This window comes from Colletes gigas, unplaced genomic scaffold (assembly GCF_013123115.1).
Source record: "Colletes gigas isolate AHSC1104 unplaced genomic scaffold, ASM1312311v1 Colletes_gigas_Sc00052, whole genome shotgun sequence".
In the NCBI taxonomy this organism is placed as follows: Eukaryota; Metazoa; Arthropoda; class Insecta; order Hymenoptera; family Colletidae; genus Colletes; species Colletes gigas.
This window is the reverse complement of record NW_025106681.1, coordinates 786,144-810,480: the sequence shown is the minus strand read 5'-3', so window position 1 is coordinate 810,480 and position 24,337 is coordinate 786,144. Positions and strand designations below refer to the sequence as shown.

General features: G+C 39.6%; 1 protein-coding gene across 2 annotated transcripts; it reads right to left on the bottom strand.

Annotated features, from left to right (window-relative positions):
- Positions 1 to 146: 146 nt before the first annotated feature.
- On the bottom strand, positions 147 to 24,221 carry LOC122403437 (tubulin-specific chaperone cofactor E-like protein). Of its 2 annotated transcripts, XM_043406963.1 has the most exons (7): positions 23,589 to 24,221; positions 11,673 to 11,908; positions 7,655 to 8,665; positions 5,385 to 5,554; positions 4,976 to 5,084; positions 4,500 to 4,604; positions 147 to 1,545 (listed from the first exon to the last, which is right to left on the bottom strand). In XM_043406963.1, the coding sequence occupies exons 3-7, from the start codon at positions 8,651 to 8,653 to the stop codon at positions 1,393 to 1,395; spliced, it is 1,536 nt and encodes a 511-aa protein (XP_043262898.1). In that variant the 5' UTR covers positions 8,654 to 8,665; positions 11,673 to 11,908; positions 23,589 to 24,221; the 3' UTR covers positions 147 to 1,392. The 2 variants fall into 2 exon arrangements, with proteins under 2 accessions (XP_043262898.1, XP_043262897.1); XM_043406962.1 differs by lacking the exon at positions 11,673 to 11,908 and having other exon boundaries at positions 23,589 to 24,219.
- Positions 24,222 to 24,337: the final 116 nt, after the last annotated feature.

Sequence of the window (24,337 nt, the reverse complement as noted above, 5' to 3'; positions counted from 1 at the left end):
TATTGATGTATACACGAGGATATCAAAAAGTTTCCGAAATGGCACTGCAGAAAAATAACGGATCGATCTAAGATTTAATTAGCAACCACTCCTCTGAAAGTAATCCCATTTAGGGGCCGAGGCAATGATCTCAGTCATTGTTCTTCTGGAGCTTAGATTTACTCATCTATGACCTAACCTAGACACAAGAATGAAGGACTTTTAAAAAGTGGCCCAACAACGATAGAACCGTTGGGACTATTTCATTAACTCCTCAGGGGACTTTTAGATTTAGTCATTTTCAGGAAACTTTCCGATACTCCTACGTGCTTGTTTCGTCGTGCGAGAAAAAAGAAAGCCGTATACAGTGTACACTTTTATCATTTCCCAGCCATGCGTCCCTCTTTTTCCGCGTTTTCTTAAATACAATTGGCTGCGTTCTACAAAAATAGTTCATTCTCTTCGGCAGCCTCGACGTTTTTCTTCTCTTTTTCGTCTTGTCGAGACGGTCGCATTGTTCTAAGGTGCGCGACGCGGTCGCGCTTAAAAATTCGTGAACGATTCGAACTGGACACTTGCCGTTACTCATCGCCGAGTCCACATTACTTATTACCGAACATCGATTAACAAACTGGAGTTAATATCTCACTATTTAACATCCTCGTAACAGGGTCCGTCCGTGACCCGAAAGTCCTGGCTATGTCTTCGAAACGTTAATGATGATCAACACACGCGCTACGGGCGTTCTTTCTGTACAGCGGTTAACGCGTCAACGACCGTGTCCCGTAAGCAACAGGCCATTTTCACTACTTGAGAACAAAAACAAAAAAAAAAAAAAAAAACAATAACAATTCGCAAATGGAGCGCTACGTCGACTAAGTACTTAACGGGTTCTGGCTAGGAGTGTGCGGGCTGTCTCGTGTTATGTCGGGTACCCGTACATCCCTATTTACCTCGCGACACTTGTCTCTAATCTACAGCTAACGATCGCCAAACGAGGCATCGGAGAACATCGAAGGGTCGCGAGTTCTCTAACGTACCGTTTCAAGTATCTACCGTGGAAACGTTATGGTACAGAATACATGGAAGAATGCTACGTTCACGATATGTAACACACCGTTCGAATCCTAACGAAAATCCATACTCGGCTACCTCCGTCACGCGACTCGTGTCCCTTTTGTTCGGTTTCTAGCGCCACCTCTCAACTCTGAAGAATCGATGATAAATATAATCGCTAAAACAATTTTCACTCGGCACGTGTATATAGAAAAATCCCGAGTCTCCCCGTCGTCGATCAACGATGCATCGACGCGGCTCTCGACTATCGGAGTCGTAGATCCGTTAATGGAGATCAGGTCCCGACAATTGTCAGGTATGTTTCGCGTCGTCCGACGATTCGCTGGCGAACCTTCTTCAGGAACGGATGGAAGACGTGGTCGAGGACGTCGACACGCAGCGATTCAGCTTGCTGTCGATGATGATTTCGTCGCCGTTTCGAATGTTGTACCGGTAGAGCTGTTTGTTCGGGTACAACATTTCTTCCGGACCGTACTGCGCCTTCATTTCCTGAAATCGTTTATCACAAGATCAAGTGCATGGAGGACGATCGTGAAAAATGAACGGGATGCCTAGAAATACACCAACTATCGGTCGCTGACATTTTTGCTTCGTATAATGGATAGTGATATTCGTCTCTAAAGTCACTTGTGTTTACAAAAGAGTATACATTATGTAAAATAAGTATCCGGAATTTGTAAATAAAACTCAAACTGCTTACTCATCATCCAAATTTATTTTGTCACCTTCAAAGTAGGCATCATCAGAAACAATGCTTCTCCGTCTTCAAAACACTTTCTAAACGTTGAAGAATGTAGCGCCTTCATCTCCTTCTGCGAATTTTCTTTTATGGCCTCTATCGACTAAAAACGCCTTCCCCGAAGGGGTAATTTGAGTTTCGGAAAGTAGAAAAAGTCACGGGGGGCCATATCTGGTGAATACGGTGCTTGTTCGATCACATTTGTTGAGTTCTTGGCCAAAAATTCGCGTACCAAGATCGATGTGTGCGACGGAGCATTATTGTGGTGCAGGATCCAAGAATTGTTTTTTCACACATCTGACCGTTTTCGGACGAATATTTTCACGCAAGCGTCTCATGGCGCTCAAATAATATTCTTTATTTACTGTTTGTTCATCTGGAAAGAATTCCGAATGAACAACACCACGATAATCAAAGAAAACAGTGAGCATGACCTTAATTTTCGAGCGACTTTGACGTGCTTTTTTAGGGTTTGGTTCATTTTCTAAGCAATATTCCGAAGATTGTTGACTTGTTTGTATATCGTATTCAAAAACCCATTATTGGAATTGGATGAAATAGCAGTACTCTTTATAAGTAAAAGTGAAACTTTATTAGATGGTTCGGAAGGACGTCTTTACTCTGTTAAAACTGAACAAGAAGTGAAACGACGTTTAGATCCTCTAAAGGAAAATCTGACGTCCACTTAAAACGGAAAGAAACCATTGCCTGCATCATGTTTATTTCCCTGGCCTTCGACTACAAAGACAGACCCAGGTCCCTAGGCCCGATGGTACCAATACGGTCATCGTATGCAGACAATGGACAGTGTTTCTCACTGTTAGATTCAGTTTTGTAAAGAATTATTTATTAATAATTCAACACCCATGTTTTGTCACCGGTTATGATGCGTTTCATGAAGGTAAAGTCACTAGAAGCTCGTAAAATCATGTCTTCAACAACTGCTTTTCGATGTTCTTTTTGCAGACAATTCAGCTCCCAGCGACGCGTCTCATGCCCAAAACTTCAGTTAAAATGTTATGTACAGATATGTGAGACATTTCCACTTCATGAGCTACCTCTCTAACACTCAGGCGACGATTATCGATGACCATTTTTTTTTATCTTTTCGATGTTTTCGTGAGTCGGAAGCATTGACGATCGACCGACACGCGGCAAATCTTGCACTTCTTCTCGGCCCTCTTTAAATGCCTTGTACCATTCGTATGTTTGCGTTTTTTATAGGCACCACTTACCATAGGCTTTCTGTAACATTTTTAACGCTTCGACACAAGAAATTTCGTTAGAAACGCAAAATTTAAGACGAATTCTTTGCTCGACAGTTCTTTCCATCGCAAAAATCGCAGAGCACACTCGAGATCGACTGGTGTAAATAACTGCCGTGAACACACTGGTTGTCATATTGCGATCAAAGGGGCTAGCCAAATAAGTATGGTAAAAGTGCCCCCAAACCAAATTAAACGGAGTTAATACCACTCGATAGATGGTTCGAAGAAACCCCTTTTCACAGAATTTTCACCCGGTATGACAAAATGTTGGCAATGTCGCGGATGCTTTACCAAAATGATCAGCGTATTGCGCCGCGCCGCGCCGTGGCCGTTTTAATCAACAGAAGTCCGGTACCACACGTATTTGAAACTACACATAGCGACCAGTTAATAAAGTATGTAAACAAATATATTTTAATTATATTTATTTTAAAAGCATGTGTGGCCTTTTTCTATATGAAAAATTAGGAAATATGAATTAATAATTCTTTAATAATTATTTCAAAAACACTTTTCCAAAAAATCTGAAAAAATTACGCATCAATAATCATAATGTTACGCTATAACTGTAAAAATATGAACATGGTCACGTAAGTAATTAATGCAATATAAAACTTTTTCACCATATTTTAATCATTTTTTATTTTTTGGACTACGTTCCAACCCTTCGAAAAATCTGAAAAAATTAGAGATTACTAATTATTTTGAGAGCTTTATACTGTATAAAAATAAACGTGGACACTTGATAACTTCGACAAAAAATCGAATTTGCATCCAAAACTTCTGAAAAAATTCTCAAATATGTACATCAATCGATAGAATAACCATGATTTTTTTCATAATTTTTAATTGAGCAGAACGGGAAATATTAAGGATGAAACAAAAAATGATTTTCACCCCGTAATTACCCCTGTAGTAGAGACACCGGGTTGAAACTCTGTGAAAAGGGGTTTCTTCGAACCACCTAGCGAGTGGTATTAACCCCGTTCAATTTGGTTTGGGGGCACTTTTGCCATGCTTATTCGGCTAGACCCTTTAGCGTAACAACTGAATACAATGTTGCCTACATACACATAAAAATTTGTTTCAATACATGCACTGTGGTATTTGAAAGTGAGAAATTCCGGGAACTTATTTTACACAATGTACGTTAAAATTACAACCTATAAAAGCGACTTGGACACGAGCTCGAGAAATAAGAGACACTTTGTTGGATCGAATGATGGTTTTAAAAAATGATTTACCTCTGATAGTTACTTTATTTAAGGTTTCAGAAATTTAGCAGGACGTAAAGGATCTGGAAAAGTGGATGGGAATTGAGGTAGGCGGTGCTATATCGAGATTTCGTGTTTTCCAAGGGATCTCCCGAGCAACCAGAAGTTCTGAAAACACAAACAAGAACACCCGATAAAGCGACGCGAAACGAGTTGGCTCACCTGATCGACGTAGAAGAGTCTCATCCTGTTGGCTGGAATTTTCACCATCGTTTCCAGCTTGGTTTTCAGCTCAAAAACCGTTCTGTACACGTCCACGGACCGTACCTACAAACGCCATCAATCTTTACAATATTCAGGCACGTTTTTCTAGCGACACTGCGTCCCTAGTGACTTTACGGGCGCCACAGTGACGCCTGGCGGGATAAGAAGGGAGTTATGGGATGTTACGAGAGTTTTAGCCATAGATCTGTTGGAACATTCTAAAGAAGTCTTAGAAATCAAAGCCTGTTATATAGAGATTAAATAAATACTTTATGTTACAAAGTGTTTGCAAAAATCCATGTTCTTTTTTTCCATGGATTACGAGCTTTCATTACAAACTATTTCTGTATGACAAATTTACAGGCATTGAAATTTCCGGTTAACTTGTTTGAATCGAACTCGATGAATATTAACTGTTTTTGGAGACAATTTACCTCGACAAGATCTCCGTAAGTGAACGTAACCTTGACCCTCTTCTCGGGTGTCAGGTCGACGTGTACCAGCGGATCCAGCTTTCCGTGAATAGCCACGAGCTCGGAGTACCTGAAAATGGAGGAACAGGGTCAAGTTGGGGTTCGTCTCGCCACGGCGACAATGATGACCGTGAAACTAGAATAGTTTTATGGGCTCTAGTCCTGACTAGAATAGATGGCGACAAACGTAGAGACCGAGAAGGAAACGGGAACGAAACCACGATGACACGAATTCGATTAAAATACGAACGATTACCATCCGTGAACGAGACAAAGAAAGAAAAAAAAAAAAAGAAAAATGGTAAAACAGAAAGAACTACAATGAGAGTCTGAATCGAGGTACGAGTCAAAAATCTCGGGGTTACGACACCTTTCGGGTCTGTCTGCTTCCGGTTTGTCCATGTAGTACCGGATGAAGGCCCTCTCGGCGTCCTCGCGCTCCTGCGACGATATCACGCCGCCGCCATTTAATGTCTCAACGTTTGGAAGCCTGGCGATCAACAGTTGTCGCCTTTCGTGCTCGGTGTACTCCCGAGGACTCTGAAGAAACCGAAAACAATTCTTTTAAATTGGCAACCTTGACGCAAAATGTTCTTTGCATCGGTTTGTGCCCCCTTTCCACTACCTCCCCTCCCCTCCTTCCAACTACTAACGATACATGTCTAAATAAATTAAATTTATCATTTCGTGTCATGTTATTTAGAACATATCGATTTAGGCCATTTTCATAATCATTGGCACATAGACATGTATCCTCTTGCTATTGCAATTCCCTCATCCAAAAATATGTGCTCTTTCGACCTACTCTACATTCAGACGCGTCACCACACCTTTTATCTTTCGTCGCTTCGTACGACCTTTTTTGTTTCTTTCGTTCGGCTCGTATGTTTTGGATGAACTCGAACGGACGAATACTCGGAATTAGAAATCGAAGTTTCAGCTTAATTCGCGACATAATCGAAGACTAATTTGAACGCAATACGTAACGTTAGCTCGAAAGAAGAATACGTTTACGAAAGTTACAAATACGTTCAGACTAGTTGATTTCGTGCCAAGATTTTCCTTCGGCGTGGCTAAAACGAACAAATCCGGTGGCGAATACTAGATCAACTTGTCGTAACGGTTTCGCATCTCAGAAGCATTCCTTTTATTGGTCCCGTCGAACGTTCTTACGAACGTGAAATTTCGCTCGCGGGGCTCATTGCCTGACCACACAATCGTAATTCTAAAAATACTACATCTGTTTGGACCAGGTGGCGCACGGAGTGCTAAATCATCACGGGGCACTCGCAAGTGCGTTCGAACGAAAACGACTTTTGGATAGTATTTTTTATTTAATGATTCTGTTGAGCGAATAAAATTAAATGAAGCAAAATATACTTAGACAAAGTATATCGATCAGGGGTAAAAGGACAAAGCTCACCGATCCGAGGTTGTTCCACGAAATATCGAATAACGAATAGAAAATAATTGTTAGAATTCCAAGATTTAACGAAATATCATTTTGATAATAAATTAATAGAACAATCGTTAATCGGTTAGTCGTTAACATGTTTACTGCCATAGTAAGTTACAAGTAATCGACGCTTCAAATCTACGTGTCTTTAAAACGCTTATAAAGAATGAATTTGTTCCATCTTAGAATGTTCTTTGAGTTGTTAACACATTATTGGAATAAAAGTTTGCTCGTCTTTGACCGTGAGTAACTATAAATAGCTCGCAATAAACTATTTCCGCCCTGTCAATTTTTATCTCAACGAGTCATATGGAGTATCTCAGGAAAACGAGGTTAGGTTTCAATAACAGCATTTCAGCTGCACCTTGCTTCTTGCGCAGTTGCATACTCTTCTTGTTTTATTTCTTGTATGTATATTTACGACAGTGACTCATGAATTTATTCATATGATACTATATTACCTGTTTATGATGGAACCGGATAATTTATTCGTTAATAATAAGAATAACCCAACTAATACCGATAAAGCAACTGGGACAACATGAAAATATTTAAAATTATAGTAAAAAGTCGATTATACGAAAATCTGGTATAGATGAAAACGTTGAATAACGAGTAACAAATGAACAACTGTATATAATTTAGTTTCTAAGACTGAATTTAATATAAGTCTTTGTAGTTTGTAGTAAACTATTATTGGAATTTATTATCCCAAATAATCAATAAAAAGTATTGCATCATTTCTTAAGTAAAAATGATTAAGGAAAAATGATGATTAAAATTGTCTTAACTGCATGGTTCAATTACACAATGCTGTCTCCGAGGACCACACTAAATTCTAGGTATAAGCAAAACAGATAAATTGCGTTCGCAGAGAGCCACGCGGGACTGATGGCACGAACATAAATAACTACCTGTGGTCACGTGGAGGTCAACGTGTAACCCTTTTGCTAATGGCTTGTTACATTTAGCACATTGAATTTCATGCATTTTAGCATAAACTGAAAAATAATTTCACTCGTTCTTTCAGGTTTTCCACATTTTCTACATTACATACTACGTCTCGAATTTATACTGTTATTTATCGTTTGAAGACACGAGTTTGGAAAAATGATTTTAGCTATACTGTTGTAGTCTTCCAATAACCTAGGATAAGGGGAATATTTGATGAAACGATTGTTCACCTCGAAAAGAGGGCAGCCCTGAATCCTCAACGACTTGAGCACCGGGAACCTGGCCAGCCTCTCCACGTCGTCCCATGTCGACAGAAGAGTGCCGTTCACGTTGAGGAACCTGAGCTTCCTGAAAGGATCATGGGAGGACCTGACGTTCGATCCGCTGGACTCGGATTCCGACTCGGACCTGTCGTAGCTGACCTTGCCCTCGGTGTATATCCTGTTCCCTTTCTCGTCGACGTTCTCGTCGGCCTCAAAGTTGTTCATATTCTCGTTGTCTTGGTTGAGGTTCTCCTGGTCCTTGTTCGTGGTGGTCTCCTCGTCGTTTGAATTCCTATCGTCGACCAGGGCGAGCGACCTGAGGGGGCACTCGGCCAACACTAGGCTCTCCAGATTTGGGAACACGTAGCCCAATTTCGAGATCTCGTTCCACACCTCGACGGGATTCCCCGTGAAGTGGAGCTTCCTCACCGAGTCATTCCCATTCTCTGACTTCTGATGCTCAAGGTCGACCGTTCTGTACTCGTTCAGGGACAAATGTAGCTCCTCCAGGTTACGAAGCAGACGTACTAGACCCTGAACCGTCGACCAGGAGACCCTGGTGCCGTTCAGCACCAGGTTCTTCAGATGATCGTAGCTGCCGTGCTTGACTTCCAGCACCTCCGCCAGACAGTTAAAGCTCAAGTTGAGGAACTTGATCTTCGGCATGTGCTGCAGGATCCCGAACACCTCCGTCCATTGGGAGAGCTTGTTCTGCGCCAGGTCCAGCTCCTCGACGTTCTTGCATTTGTTGCGTAACTTTTCAGCGTCGTTTCCAGCCGACTCGATGTCGCAGTCCTGGAGCACCAGCAGAGCGGGCACCGTGTGACGCGGCGATTTCTTTGGGATGAAAATGCTAACAGAGAGGGCGGCCTTCGGCGAGCTGGACTCCGTCTCCTCGTCGGTGAGGGAGCACTCGGTCGTTGAACTGCCGTACTTCAGCTCCAGCGCTTCCAGCAACGACGGCATGTTTACTGCATTCTGGAACGAAACAACCCGGAGGGGTTAACGATTGTACGTCTAGTTAAATATACTTGAAATTGTATAACAAGGCGTTAATACTTCCACGTTCGTGATAGAATCTGCTAATATTTACTTAGCGTCTTTTTAATAATAATTACTTGTAAACTGCCAATTACAAACTACTTAGTACTGTTTATAAATAACTATACAGGGTGTTCGGCCACCTCTGGGAAAAATTTTAATGCGAGATTCTAGAGACCAAAATAAGACGAAAATCAAGAATACTAATTTTTTAATTGAGGCTTCGTTTAAAAGTTATTAACGTTTAAAGATCCGCCTCTAGAACGGCAATCTGAGAACAGCTCCGCGCGCGATAGTAGTTCTCACCACAGACGAGGAGTACGAATAGACCTTACATTCAATGTATTTTTTCGGCCCATTTTACAGGAGCTCTAGAGCTCCATTAATACGCATTGTTTGAATTTTGGATTATTAAAATCCTTCATTCCGTCCAAAAGTTATGATTTTTTCAACATACGCATGAAATTTCGGAGAAACATTTCTGGCCACACAGTATATTTACGTTAAAGAATTTTTTTCTCGAAAGTACGTAGGATTTCGAGGGTATGTGTGTTCATAAAAAATGATTGTAATTGACCCTCGCAACCGAAAATAATTTTTCCAGATAGATTTGAAATTTTTTTTTCGCCACCAAATTTGAGCAGCTACTCGAATTTTGTTCTCAAAAGTGCGTAGGATTTCGATGGTATGTGTAATTCATAAAAAATGATTGTAATTGACCTCTGCAACCAAAAATAATTTTTTTCAGAATGATTTGAAATTTTTTTAATTTAATTTTGTTAATAACTTTTTAACAAAACCTCAGTCAAAAAATTTGTGTTCTTGATTTTCGTCTTATTTTGGCCTCTAGAATCTTTCATTAAAATTTTTCCAAGAGTGGCCGAATACCCTGCATGATCTCTGAATCACCCAGAGACCAATTGATAATTTCTTATTTCTTAGCATTGTAAAAAATTCAACAAAGAATGATGGGCCAGCGAGTCTCTGACGGCAGAAGAGAAAGGGTCGCGTAGCAACGCGGTCGCAAGGTGGCTATCGACGCCACAGAAATAAAGATAGGGGCACATTCGCGAGAAAAAAACTGTCGAACCGGGCATCCTCGAGGAATACCTGGCCTGACCATATCCGCTAAGGTCGCAGCATGGTCCTTTTTGCGCGACGGAAAACCGGTATTCGGTTCCCTCGTCGTCGTTGGAAAATTATTCCGCGACCGAACGAGCCTCGCCCACGCGATGCGATTCTCCGATGCGCGAACATCACGAGACTCGTTTCGTTTCTTTTGTCCGCGGACAAAGATCCTCCCGACGCGTTTCTCGTCCTGTTGCTTTTGATCGGCGCCCGCGTGATTTTGTTAGGATTACGAAGAACGAAGGTTCAACTCGACAACCTGTGATTATTCGAAACGGTTGCTATAGATGGGAGAACGAGAGATTAGACTCGAAAGGAATCGAGTCGTATCGCGTTATGAGTTTTAGTTTGCTTTCGCAAGGTTCACGCGGCTAGAGCACTCGATTTATTCTGAATAGTAAGCTATTCGAACAGCCTCGAGGACGTCGGTACGCGTTAATACGGCGCAACGCTTCTCGTTGGCAGAGTTGGCGCACCGGAGAAAGTTAATTTCGCATGGCCGTTGAACCGATATCGCGATTACGTAGGGGAAGCCCGGGAGTAATGCAACGGCTATTATGCCTTGCTCGTCCTCTCCTAACGGCGTCTCGAGCGGGCCGCAGTTACCCTAACTCTCCTATCATCTCTTCCGTGCGATTTTTCAAGGGGATGAAACTCTGTTGCTCGTCCCCCCACTGTAAATCGATCTGTTATTTTTTTCTCCGAACTACACCATGTGTTCTGTACGCGATTCTACTCGCAATGCAAAAAGATAAAAAATTGTCTAACTTAACTCAGACCTAATCTAACCCACGAGTTAAAAAGCGCGAGACACTGCGTGTGCAGGGTGTTCTGAGAGAAACGCGACGCATTGGCCCCTTAACGATCAGACATTTTGCAAATTTAAATGTTTTCTGCGCGAGTATTTCACGTATTTTTATTTAAGTATTCGGATCAGAATCCCTGAATCCTGAAAGTTTTTCACATTTATCGGGCAAATAATGTGTTTGGTTTGCCAGCCTGTTTGTATCGACGATCACAACGCCATCTGCGTTCCGTGTTACTAAGCGTTCTAGCTGTTCGTTGCAATAGAAAACACTGAACAGACGAGGAATCACGCGAATGGAATGCGGTAGTTTCTAAGTGAAAAATTCGAGAAAGAGAAAGAGAAAGAGAAACGAAAAGAAAAGCGCAACGTGCTACGACGGGACGGACGATTACAGCATATCGCAGGAGCAACGGGGCATCGTTACGTCAGTTTGGCGGAGATTCGAGAAAATGCAGCAGGCGAAGAACGCGTCAAAAACTGCTGGAGATGGGCCAACCCCGAGTCGTTTCCGTTTACACGAAACTTCAAGCCACGCGCTCTCTGTGGCGGTATATGTACAGGCTGTTTTACTAAAAACAGGCCTCCTTGATATATATTTGTTATCTTAACCTATTAAGGACCAAATTAAAACATGTTTTACGAGTTTCCTCTACGTTTTAACTTAGAATTGTGGCGTCTGTCTTTGATGGAGGAGGGGATTCCCAAGACGATTATTAACGCAATTACTGAAATCTTTTTTAGAAAAGTTTAACCAACGATGTTGGCAATGCAATTTAACCATTAATCATTAGACGTTCTCGTGTTTCCACTAAAGAGAAATAGCCCACTAGTGAGCACCCGCCATCTTGAATACTACGAGTAACAGCTATTTATTAATATAAAATTCAAAATCTGTATGTTTGTAATTTCTCTATATCTTCTACCATTGTTATCGAATACATATGAAATTTTGCGTAGGTACTTTTTATGTTACGACGAATAATATAGGTTAATTTTCAAAACATTTACCTTATTGAAAGCGTTCTAAAAATGAATCGTGTTATTCGCTAACTCAAAATGGAGACTTCGCAATGGCCATCGTTATCTACTCGTTGAAATCACGACGACAGGTTGATGGGATTAGTCACTGAATAACGGGTGGTGTTGAAATACGGAAGATCCTTCGCGATGATTCCTTTTTGGTTGAGTAGGGGAAGAAGGTAGTGGATCAGGAACAAGGAACAGGTCGACTCAGAGGCTGAAAACTAGAAATTGAACTTTTAGGAAACGGAATTGTTTACGTATGGAAGGTTAGTTGCAATTATTTCGAATAAAGAGGCAACAAAATGATGTCCCAATAATTTCTACCTTATAAGTTTGTCGCGTAAAAGAACTCGTCCAAAAAATCGTTCTGCTTATACAGGGTGTTCAGCCACCCTTGGGAAATATTTTAATGGGGGATTCTAGAGGCCAAAATAAGACGAAAATCAAGAATACTAATTTGTTGATGGAGGCTTCGTTTAAAAGTTATTAACAATTGCGCCTGTAAATAGGTAACCTGCGTACAGGCGCAACTGTTAATAACTTTTAAACGAAGCCTCCATCAACAAATTAGTATTCTTGATTTTCGTCTTATTTTGGCCTCTAGAATCCCCCATTAAAATATTTTCCAGGGGTGACCGAACACCATGTATATTTGTTACTCTGTAACTGCCTGTCCTATTGCCTGCGACGACCAACGGACTCTATTATCGACAATGGAACTCAATTAGTGTCGGTTACTTTTATCGTTACCCAACTGATTGTAGATAATATAAATTGAATTTCTTCGTTGTTATATAAATCAAATGCTCGATTCAATATTATGTATTTTTTGTACACGGTTCTTTAGATCTTACTTTTCTATAAAGCAAAATGACTGTCATCGAGGCACCTAACCTATTCAAAATTATCCTAATAAAATTACACAACGTGTTTCGTTGCATCACGTGCCCTCGCAATGTTTGTTAACTGCTCTACCGTCGAACGAAGTAACAATGCTAAACGCGAGCATGCTACTTTCTCCTGAGGCGGTGATTTTAGGTGGAAAATATTAGCCAGTGTAAATCTAACCGTGCAAATTGAAACGGAGATACGAGCCGGAAACCGTTCATCGAGGAAACAATTAAAGGAACACCGATACTTTCTGTTTGAATCTCGTTCGAGACGTTTACTTTAGTGTATTCTCTCGCTGAGCACGAGGTACGACTATGATTCGAGAAACCATTTTTCTACTTTTATTTGTTTCTAATAATAATGTTACAATATTATATAGATAAAAGAACAATATACAGGGGTGTTCGGCCAGCCCTGGGAAATATTTTAATGGGGGATTCTAGAGATCAAAATAAGACGAAAATCAAGAATACCAATTTGTTGATGGAGGCTTCGTTAAAAACTTATTAACGTTTAAAGTTCCGCCCGCACTGAATTTTTTTTCTCGAAAATGCGCAAGATTTCGGGGGTATGTCTATTCACCAAAAATGATTGTAATTGAACCCCACAACCGAAAATAATTTTTCCAAAACGATTTGAAATTTTTTTTTCCGACGAAAAATTTCACACCTCGAATTTTTGTCTAGAAAGTGGGTAGGATTTCGGAAGTATGTCTATTTACCAATAATGATTATAATTGACCCCTGCAACCGAAAATAATTTTTCCAAAACGATTTGAATACTTTTTTTTCGTCGAAAAATTTAGGTACCCAATTAGATTTTCGGTAAAGAATTTTTTTCTCGAAAGTGGGTAGGATTTCGGGGCTATGTCTAATGGCCAAAAATGATTATAAGTGACCTCTGCAACAGAAAATAATTTTTTTTAAACTATTTGAAATTTTTTAATTTAATTTTTTAATAACTTTTTAACGAAGCCTCAATCAACAAATTGATGTTCTTGATTTTCGTCCTATTTTGGCCTCTAGAATTTCCCATTAAAATTTTTCCCAGGAGTGGTCGAACACCCTGTATAATTATATTATATTCTCTACTTTGAATTTAGACAGAGAAATGTCGAAATGTTCATTGGGGAATAAACTATGTTCGTGTATACTATCATCATTTTATCTATCATTTTAAATATGTAAATAGAATGTATTTATACAACGTAACAGTTTAGACTGGTTTAAGTTTCGCGCTCTCCGTGTTATATAACGCGTGAACCCCTTTTTAAATTCTTTTGTTCTTACGTGCACGCGTTCCACATGTTGAACGTTTTATTGTTCGGTACTGTTAGGTGTCTTTTAATTGATTGGAATGCGAGCTGGTCCATGATATGTTTACGTAATACTAATCCTCTAACATACATTTATTTGTATATGTGTCTCGAAGCAAGGTTCTACGCATTTTGCACGTCGCAAGAACTACAATAATGTGCAGTTTCTTTCCTCAACTTTTTACATCACTTGTTCATTATTCATTGCTAGACGCAGGCATAAATTGACAGCGAAATTGTGTCGGGCTGTCTGCCTTCGAATCATTCATAAACATACAAACATTTTATGCACAGAAGACCGACAGAGTTGATAATAAAGACGAACGGTGACGTGATAATAGAAGGAACGTTCAAGCTTAAGTCCGAATAAAATGTTGAAATACTGAAGTTAATATCTTTTAATATTTCTTGTACAGAATGAAAGAGCGCATTTTTTGGTGAATATAAAAGAAAATTAAACGTGACCTTGAAATAACTGAAAAGAGACCTAACCTAACAAGATAAATCACACGATTTACCATTTAATTTTTCCTAATGAAAATGCTTGTCTATCTTCTACTGTTTTAATGCACTAGCTTGGCCCAGTTTCATAGGACACCCTGTATTGTATACGACTAATGACATCTTCTGAATATTTATGCTGGCACATGTTTCATACCTTCGTGTACTACTTTATAACACATAATTATTCCTGGACGCGAGAGGCATGTCCCTGCGAAATTCTGCAGGTAAATGCGTGAACGTGCCAAATTTGTTTTTCATTTAATCCTATTAACGATATTTACAAATAAACTATGCCTAATTTTGGTACACTTTACGCGAAACGAGCAGTTAACAGGTTGAATTCGAGCAAGTGTGCAAACAGCTTGAACAGCTGACAATACGCCGAGTTCCGGTGGTTCAGCGACGTTAAGGGTGCGTTTGCACTACAGCGACAAACCACGCGAAAGATACTCAAAGAGCTTGACGCTTTTTACCGCGCGAGAACGAGCGTCTCTCTTCCGACGCGTCGAAAACAAAACCCATTAAAATGGACTCCCGTTCGAGTCTATTTGTTTTCCAGGAATTTGAAATGCATACTGCAACAGCAGTGTAAAAGCACCGTAAGGACGCGTTCTTCCCACTCGTAGCGACGCGAATCTAAATATACGTTGGTGTTGACGGTTACGAAATGTCAGACAGACACTGCCGCGTACTGGGTCAGTCAGGGAGCCAGAGATTCGAACGGTTGGTCCTGAGAACAACGTTTCGACTCTAGTTTTCTATTAGAGACGTTCGATTCCGATTCAATTTGTGAAAAAAATCGATTCTTTCGGTCGAATACTAAATTTCTTAAATTTTCAACTCACAGATGTTTCTTATAAACCACCCGAAAGAAAAACGTAAAATAGATGAAATTGTCAAATTCAACGGACAGTGTTTTTAAATTAAAAAATATTTAATTATCGTATAATCGGACATTGTCCAATTCCGTGGGATGCGAACGATAGCAGAAAATTGTGGAACGGCGATCCGTAAGATTTTTCATTTCTCGAATAGAATAACGTTCGCTTCGATCTCTCGTTAGCTCAAGGACTTAGAAAGTTACCGGCAGATACGAAGCAGAAAAGATTGGGCCACTCTCCAGTAACCGGCGAAACATTTTCTACCGTAATTTTCCCTGTAATGATTTTCGTTCGTCTGCAGACCGAGGGATAACAAAAACTGATAAACGATACTTTCTAACCAGAGGCGAAATAAAGAAAAAAAGGAGCCGCGGAGCCTTTAACGCGCGGTTTCCTTGTTACGAAGGAACGGCGAAAGATCTTTGTTTCACTTCGGAGGCCACGGTGAAAATCGATGGAGATCTATTCTTTTCCTGGTGGCCAGAAACAGCCGAGCCGGTAGAAGGAAATATCGACAAAAGTCCGGTGCCTTGCGTATGCTGCGCAAATGCTCTCCCGTCTCAGAATATTACTCGGTTGCCCAAGGTTGCCGTTCGCTCTGCTCACGACCCGAGCATTATGCACGTGCGCAGATACAGTGCTGGACACACAGCAGTCGCTAAATTCAATGGTCGTATCGAACAATTTTATTTACGAGCCAAATATAATTTTTCTCAAAAAGTTTTATTTTTATATTATTTAGAAAAAAGCATTCTCGCCGATAAATTAAAATTAAATCCCGTACTAGTGTACCAAAATTAGCAGATGTTTCTTGAAAGCTTGGGTAAAATCTGCATCGAGAGAAACAGTTCGTCGATTCCTGCATAAAACTTTTCTCTGTTACGCTAAACAAAATACGTGAATTATTTTGTTGTATCGAGTAAACAACAAGAATGTATTACATTATTAATACAGTCATGACAGTCATACTTGTTTCCTTAACGTTAAAATATTCAGATTCAACAATTATTTATTAACAGATTGACAAAGTGAACGTGCATCGTCAGATATTTAAATTGCTACTCAAACGATTCAGCTATACAAAAAACATTATTTATAATACACAGTAATGCCAGTTTAAATCGAAATAAATGTTATTAGAGAATCAAGAATAATTTTATCCGTTCGTTATACTTTATAAAGAATAAAATTTGATTCTAACTCTACCCTGTTCTAACCTTAAAATCGTCGACCTGTGGACACCCTAGCGAAGCATAAGTTTGTTTCGAAGGGAGAGAATCAGTTCAGGGGCACGATTTGAAATCTGTTCATAATTTATTTATTTGTTCGTTACACTTTATTGAGAATAAAATTTGACACTAACTCTATCCTGTTCTAATCTTAAAATCGTCGATCTGTGGACACGCTAGCGAAGCGTAAGTTTGTTTCGAAGGGAGAGAATCAGTTCAGGGGCACGATTTGAAATCTGTTCATAATTTATTTATTTGTTCGTTACACTTTATTGAGAATAAAATTTGACACTAACTCTATCCTGTTCTAATCTTAAAATCGTCGATCTGTGGACACGCTAGCGAAGCGTAAGTTTGTTTCGAAGGGAGAGAATCAGTTCAGGGGCACGATTTGAAATCTGTTCATAATTTATTTATTTGTTCGTTACACTTTATTGAGAATAAAATTTGACGCTAACTCTATCCTGTCCTAACCTTAAATCGTCGATCTGTGAAGACTCAGTTCAGGGGTACGAATTGAAATTTGTTTATAATTTATTTATTAACACGATTGTCACGGTGGTCACTGGCGACCGCTTATAATAACTGAACCTTTTTTGAGTCCGTCCCTGATTCGTCACCGATGAAACATGGCTCCGTGTTGTACAAAGAACGGTGTTCGACGGGCATCTCTTGTCGGCTTTCACACACACGTCGATATAATTGCCGTTCACCGATGCGAGACACGCTCTTAAAAGCCGAGAACGGACAAAGAATATGTGTATTGCGCGCGTAGCGTTTCCTAATCTCATTAAACAGTTAACAGTGTCACGAAAAAGTACAAACTAGTTATGTATATTAATACAGGTAGCCCTCCTACAACACGGCATCCTATAACACGATTCATAAATTGCGAGAACCCTCCTACAACACGGCATCTTATAACACGGTTTCGCTTTAACACGATAAGAAAATTGCGAAAACCTTTGTATAACATTGTACTTCTACAGCACTGTATAACATAATTTTTGCTTAACATATTTAAAAACTAAATTACCTTAAAATAATGACGCGAAGGAATAATGAACTATAGTAGTTTTAAATGAAAAAATATAAACAAATTATAATTTATTAAATTAAGGTTGCGTTAAATTAAATATTTTTTTTTTTGTGTTATACATACATTTATATTTTTCATACAAAGTAAGTTGTTTATGTAGAGTTAAAAATGTATTTATTTTTAATAAACTTTCGAAATGTAACTCCCCTTTTTGTACTAGCTCTGGGTCTCATATAACACAGTTTCACACAACACGGCATTTTCTAGGAACCTATCTACCGTGTTATAGGGGGGTTACCTGTATTAGATATATTAAATTAATTAAAAGTAAACTGATTGGTTTTTAGGTGTTTAGACTTATTTTAATCGAAAGAATCCTAGAAATGAATTGATGTGTCAATTTTTAAAAAGATAAGATGAAGAATAAAAGTTTTTCTCATCTACATTTGTTAATCTTCTTAACCGATTTTCTTTCATTTTTTGCTAGGGTTAGATTTCATTGAGCTCGGGACGCTAAGTGGAGGGGTTGGGTTAGGTTAGGTTACGTGATTCGTGAAAAGTTAACCGTGTATTATTGGCATAGAGTATCCAAAATTCCGAGTCCTAACTAATAGTCGAGATAAGGACTCTTCACAACTTCTCAAATCTTTAAAAAGTAAAAGTGACTCTCGAATTGATATATTCCCGTTTCCCCAATCGGTTTAAGGGGTCATTCTGGTTTATCGGGCCGAAAAGTGAGGTAAATTCTATGAATTTTTTCTGATTTAAATACATTATATATTGAAATAAATACATGTAGTATTTATTGTACTATCTTTTGGCTTTATGAAAAATATTTTGTTATACATAAACAATTATTATTGTTAGTGTTCTATTAGCGTAAATATAACACTGAAAAAAAAACCTAAGTTGCTGGCGTAGGTGATTACAGTCTTCAGGGTTATCTGAAAGAAGAAAATGAACAAGATTTTTAATCGGCATGAATGTCGCTATCGCCCGTACCTCGTCGAACAATTTCTGTTAAAAAATAACAAAATGGCAGCGGTTAAAAACGCTGTTTTTCTTTTACGTTTCTTTTAACCGCTGCCATTTTGTTATTTTTTAACAGAAATTGTTCGACGAGGTACGGGCGATAGCGACATTCATGCCGATTAAAAATCTTGTTCATTTTCTTCTTTCAGATAACCCTGAAGACTGTAATCACCTACGCCAGCAACTTAGGTTTTTTTTTCAGTGTTATATTTACGCTAATAGAACACTAACAATAATAATTGTTTATGTATAACAAAATATTTTTCATAAAGCCAAAAGATAGTACAATAAATACTACATGTATTTATTTCAATATATAAAGTATTTAAATCAGAAAAAATTCATAGAATTTACCTCACTTTTCGGCCCGATAAACCAGAATGACCCCTTAACGGCTTTGAAACAACCTTGGATTGCTCGAAACCATTCAACGGCCACGATGCATTGTGTCCCGTCCGAGCTCTATTAGCCCTGAACTAAAGATACACATTGCACGAAATTGAACAATTCGACACTGAAGAGCGTGCTTGTCGATACGATAACAAATAAACGACGACGAATTATCATTACACTATTTCCTCTCATTATACTTCCTCTATCCAAACGCAATCGTCACTGTTGTAATATTTAATATATTTTATGTAAAATGTTGAACAATGTAACGCTTACACAACGTACGCAACGTAAGCACTTTTGTTCCTTTCGATAGTCCCCCATCTCTTCTATTCTATTCTTTCTCTCTTCCTATTGTCATTAACCTAACTTTCTAAAACCGCTATTTAGTGTAAGTACATCCTTCTCTATCTGTTAGTTCACTTTCTTCACCTTTACGATATACAGGGTGTTCAGCCACCCCTGGGAAAAATTTTAACGGGAGATTCTAGAGGCCAATATAAGACGAAAATCAAGAATACCAATTTGTTGATGGAGGCTTCGTTAAAAAGTTATTAACGTTTAAAGTTCCGCCCCTACTGAATTTTTTTTCTAGTGAGTGGGCAGGATTTCGGGGCAGGTGTATTCACCAAAAATTATTGTAATTGAACCCCGCAACCGAAAATAATTTTTCCAGAACGATTTGAAATTTTTTTTTCTCGCCGAAAAATTTAAACATCTGTTTAGGCATTTTTCTTAAAAATTTGTTTTTCATTTTCAATAAATTTATTTGACGCTCTATAGAAAAGTTGTCTAATGCTTTTTTGTAGATACCCATGGGCTCTGCTTCTGAAAAAAATTTCAATGAGATACCTTTACTATTGTAGGAGTTATGGCCGTTTGAAAATTGGACCAGTATTAGGAGGTTTTTCTCACTTTACGGTGTCAAGGAACAACTTTTTCAATATTGTTAGAATTTCTACATATTCTCAACTAAAATACGCGATGTTTGTATTTTGAAAAATTACAATCCCCCAATCCGTTCAGGAGTTATGACATTTTAAAGATGCGCATGAAAGGACAATGTTAAGTCATAGAGGGGTTTACTGACCCAAGAGCGTACAGCATATGCTATACACCGTTGGAAAGGTCTTGCCAAGGCGAATCGACTGATACCATTTTTAACTTCGATATCAGATGGGATAATGTCGAAAAATGGCCTCAAAGTTCGAGATTTTGCGGTTTTGAACAAAAGAAACCGGTAGTAAAAGCCCATCCGGCCCGAGGGACCTCGGGTAGGCACCTGAGGAAAAACCGAGGGGTGTAAGCGATACTCTAGCAGATTGGGACGGCAAATGTGCCCCACCACCTTCATTTCAGTGCCGTGTTGGGCCTGCGTTTGCCGCATGGGCCCCGTTCCAAATGCCCAGGGCGAAATCGCTAATGGATCAGTTGTTTTTCATGAACATAATATATTCATGGTAGACAATTCGCAGGTATAAGTTGGGAATGTGCAGGTTAGTATTCAGACTAATGCGTCACTTACAATAGTGAATGGAGTGACATTTTATTGATTGAACGAAACATAATGATGTGAATACTGAATACTAACCTGTACATTCCCAACTCATACCTGCGAATCGTCTATCATGAATATATTATGTTCATGAAAAACAACTGATCCATTGGCGATTTCGCCTTGGGCATTTGGAACGGGGCCCATGCGACAAACGCAGGCCCAACACGGCACTGAAATGAAGGTGGTGGGGCACAGTTGCCGTCCCAATCTGCTAGAGTATCGCTTACACCCCTCGGTTTTTCCTCAGGTGCCTACCCGAGGTCCCTCGGGCCGGATGGGCTTTTACTACCGGTTTCTTTTGTTCAAAACCGCAAAATCTCGAACTTTGAGGCCATTTTTCGACATTATCCCATCTGATATCGAAGTTAAAAATGGTATCAGTCGATTCGCCTTGGCAAGACCTTTCCAACGGTGTATAGCATATGCTGTACGCTCTTGGGTCAGTAAACCCCTCTATGACTTAACATTGTCCTTTCAGGGAAGCATGTCACACATTAGATTTTCGATAAAGAATTTTTTTTTCTCGAAAGTGCGTAGGATTTCGGGGTACGTCTATTCACCAAAAATGCTTGTAATTGACCCCTGCAACTAAATATAATTTTTTCAATATGATTTGAAATTTTTTAATTTCGTCTAAAAATTTCAGTACCTACTCGAATTTTTTTTTCGAAAGTGAATAGGATTTCAAGGGCTTGTGTATTCACCAAAAATACTTGTAATTGACCCCTGCAACTAAAAATAATTTTGTCATAATGATTTGAAATTTTTTAATTAATTATTTAATAACTTTTTATAGAAGCCTCAATTAACAAAGTGATATTCTTGATTTTCGTCTTATTTTGGCCTGTAGAATCTCCCGTTAAAATTTTTTTCAAGAGTGGCCGAACACCCTGTATACTTTCCTTACGTCTCGTCTGTTATTCGCAGAATAATATTTATATTTTTCTAAAGTAGGTCTTCTCGTCAAATAATATTGTTAAATTTTTCCTTTCGACTTGGTTCGTAATTCCTCCGAACAGCAACAAACTACACACGTGCAGATTTATTAACGTACATCGAATACAGTATATGAACAATAGTAGTGTATAAATAATCGAAGGGCATAAAGTACAATTCTTCGTCGGTGTATTAGATATTTCGTTAACATTTGTTAGGGCGATTATCGGTTCGTAATATTTAAAAATAAACCGAACAGTTGGCACTCGGCCTTTCTAAACAGTTGCGGGACAATGGACGTTGAAAGCGTCGCTTGCTTTCTAATCATTTATTTACACGTATATTTTTGGCGAATCGAAGCGCCCTCGTTACACCATGGACGTTACAAAAACGTTATTCTCGGCGTCAAATCGCTTTTCGTTTACATAATCCACCGTCTTCCGTAAACGTTCGCCCAGGCTCGGATTAAGGAAGAAGCATAGCCCCGGGACTCAATTTTTCAAACAATAAATTGAATCATTTTTCACATCTCGATGGCACGTGATTGATAAATTCTAGTCGAAGATAATGCAATGCAAACGCAATTCGGTCTGTTCGATGATGCAAAATCATTGAGAAAGACAATTTAAGATGTTCTTATTACTGACATAGTCTACAATCAGAAATTTCAATCGCTACAATCTAGTGTTGAAATGGACTTCCGAGTCTTAGCTTGTCATAGTTCGTATCGTGATTCTAGCCACAACTGCCAGAGTCGATTAGTTTCAAACATTAAAATGTTCACTGCTATACCAGTTTCCCCTGTCTAGACATATCCTTGATATTTTTTCAAATTATTGTGTAAAAGTAGAGGATTCAACCGTTAAAATAACCCTGCGAAGGTTGTTGCACAAGTGTCCTAATACTTATGGCCGGTAGTGTACATCTCTAGTAATAACCTGCATTAATTTAGAAAATTGAACGTTTTCAAAAACCATGAAATTTCGATTTTCATATAAATTTATCGCTTCCTTGTATCTGAAAGAACGTACGAAGTACACAATTCTTTGCAATAGCGTTGGCCTTGGGGTTCGCAGACAAGGAGCGACGCAATCTCACGATCTCGAGGCTCTTTGCTCGAGCTTTCGTTCACGGTCCATTATCGTCCAACTTCGATGCCTTGCGAAATATATTTCAAAATCTATTAACACTATTTCTACCGCGGTTTTATGCATACCTATTCTTTTTGTAGTAGGTCTTTTCACACCTTTGCATTTGGATACGAATAACAGTAGAAACAGTATTAAAGACGGTTTAGAAAATTCAACGTTTCGCAATCTTATTTACTTATCTGCTGTTATCGCATTTTAGAATTCTTATCCCCATTTCACAATTTTTATTTGACCATTCGAACCACGAGTGAACGTCACCTATTAATTCGCGACTAATAAATTATTGTTCCAACCGTCGATAAATCGGAGTCGACAGCTTAACGCAATCCGGAAGGGGATTTCTAATCGAGTACCAGGATACAAGGCACAAGATAAGAGCGATTGCGATAGATAGCACTGGACCGAAGAAACGGCGTCGCAATAGGAATACGACGCTAGCAGCTGTCAAAGCGCGCCTTCCTACTTATCGTTAGAAGCGTAGATTCTCGTGCGCGCACAGCTGATATCTGTTACGTAATGCTCGAACGCACAACGCACAGTAAACTGCTGTCAATTTAATCCGTCGTACCATCGAGGAACTAGGAGCATTTTTACGGGGAAAAAGCCGCGACACGAGCCGCCGTGACGCATTAACGTCCGTCATGTGAATCGCAGCTCTGACAGGTCACGAGAATTGCGTCTCTCTACGCGCACGCAGTTTCCGACGCTTCCCGACTAGCGAATTCGGTACGATGGTAACGTACGATACTGGGTTTCGTCAGAGAAAGATAAGAACGAATGTTCTGCGTCTCGGGCCAGGCGGATCGATCGAGCACACGTTCGAAAAGACCGAACGGGAACAGAATTAAGACGCGAGAACGAGAATATCGCGAGGGAATCGGGTCAAGGATCACAAATGCGTACGAGGCCTGGACGACGGAAATACGAGCCACGGTTCTACGGGAGAAGATATGTTTCTGGAGGGGTACTCACTGTTTTCCCGTCTTAATTCGCGGCTCTGTCCTCCCGATATCTCTCCCGTGTATCCCGTGATCAGCGATCGTGGAGGCTACGAAGATTATTCCTGGTCAGATGCACTCGCGATTTATTGCCGCGATCATGAAACCGAGATCGGTTTGTTGGCGGTCGAAGGGGGGTTAGGGAAGGAGTGGTGTCGCGTACGGACACACGAACGTGCCGCTCGCCGTCCACCGTTGAACTGATTTCTGGCTCCTTTGTTTAGTAAACAGAAACAGCTGAGCCGCGCTACTGGTTACAGCGGCGGTGGTGGCGGGAGCTTGTGGTCCTCTCTTCCCGCACAACACCAGCGCACGGCGCAAGCACGTTCGTTGACAAGACGATCACGTGGCCACACCCGTTTGACCAATTGGCGCGTCGCGTCCGCCAGGGACGGCTCACGATGTCTCGGCACTGAACAACTGGAACAAGACACAGTGACGAAACAAGAGAGGAGCAATCCTCCCCCATTAAGGCTATTAGAGAGGTTAAAGAGGAGGAAAAATTAATGTCAAATATCAAATTTTAGTTTCATCGTTCAAGTTCTGCCGTTTTTTATAATCAATGTAATGGTGTATGTTAATTTTTGAGCAACGAAATTCACTTTCAATTGCATGCATATCAATATACTATCTCTAAGTATTATAGGAATCCTACCCATTTAGACGAGTTCCGAAATTGTATCCAAACTATCCAACTTCCATTAAAATAAGTACAAATTTATC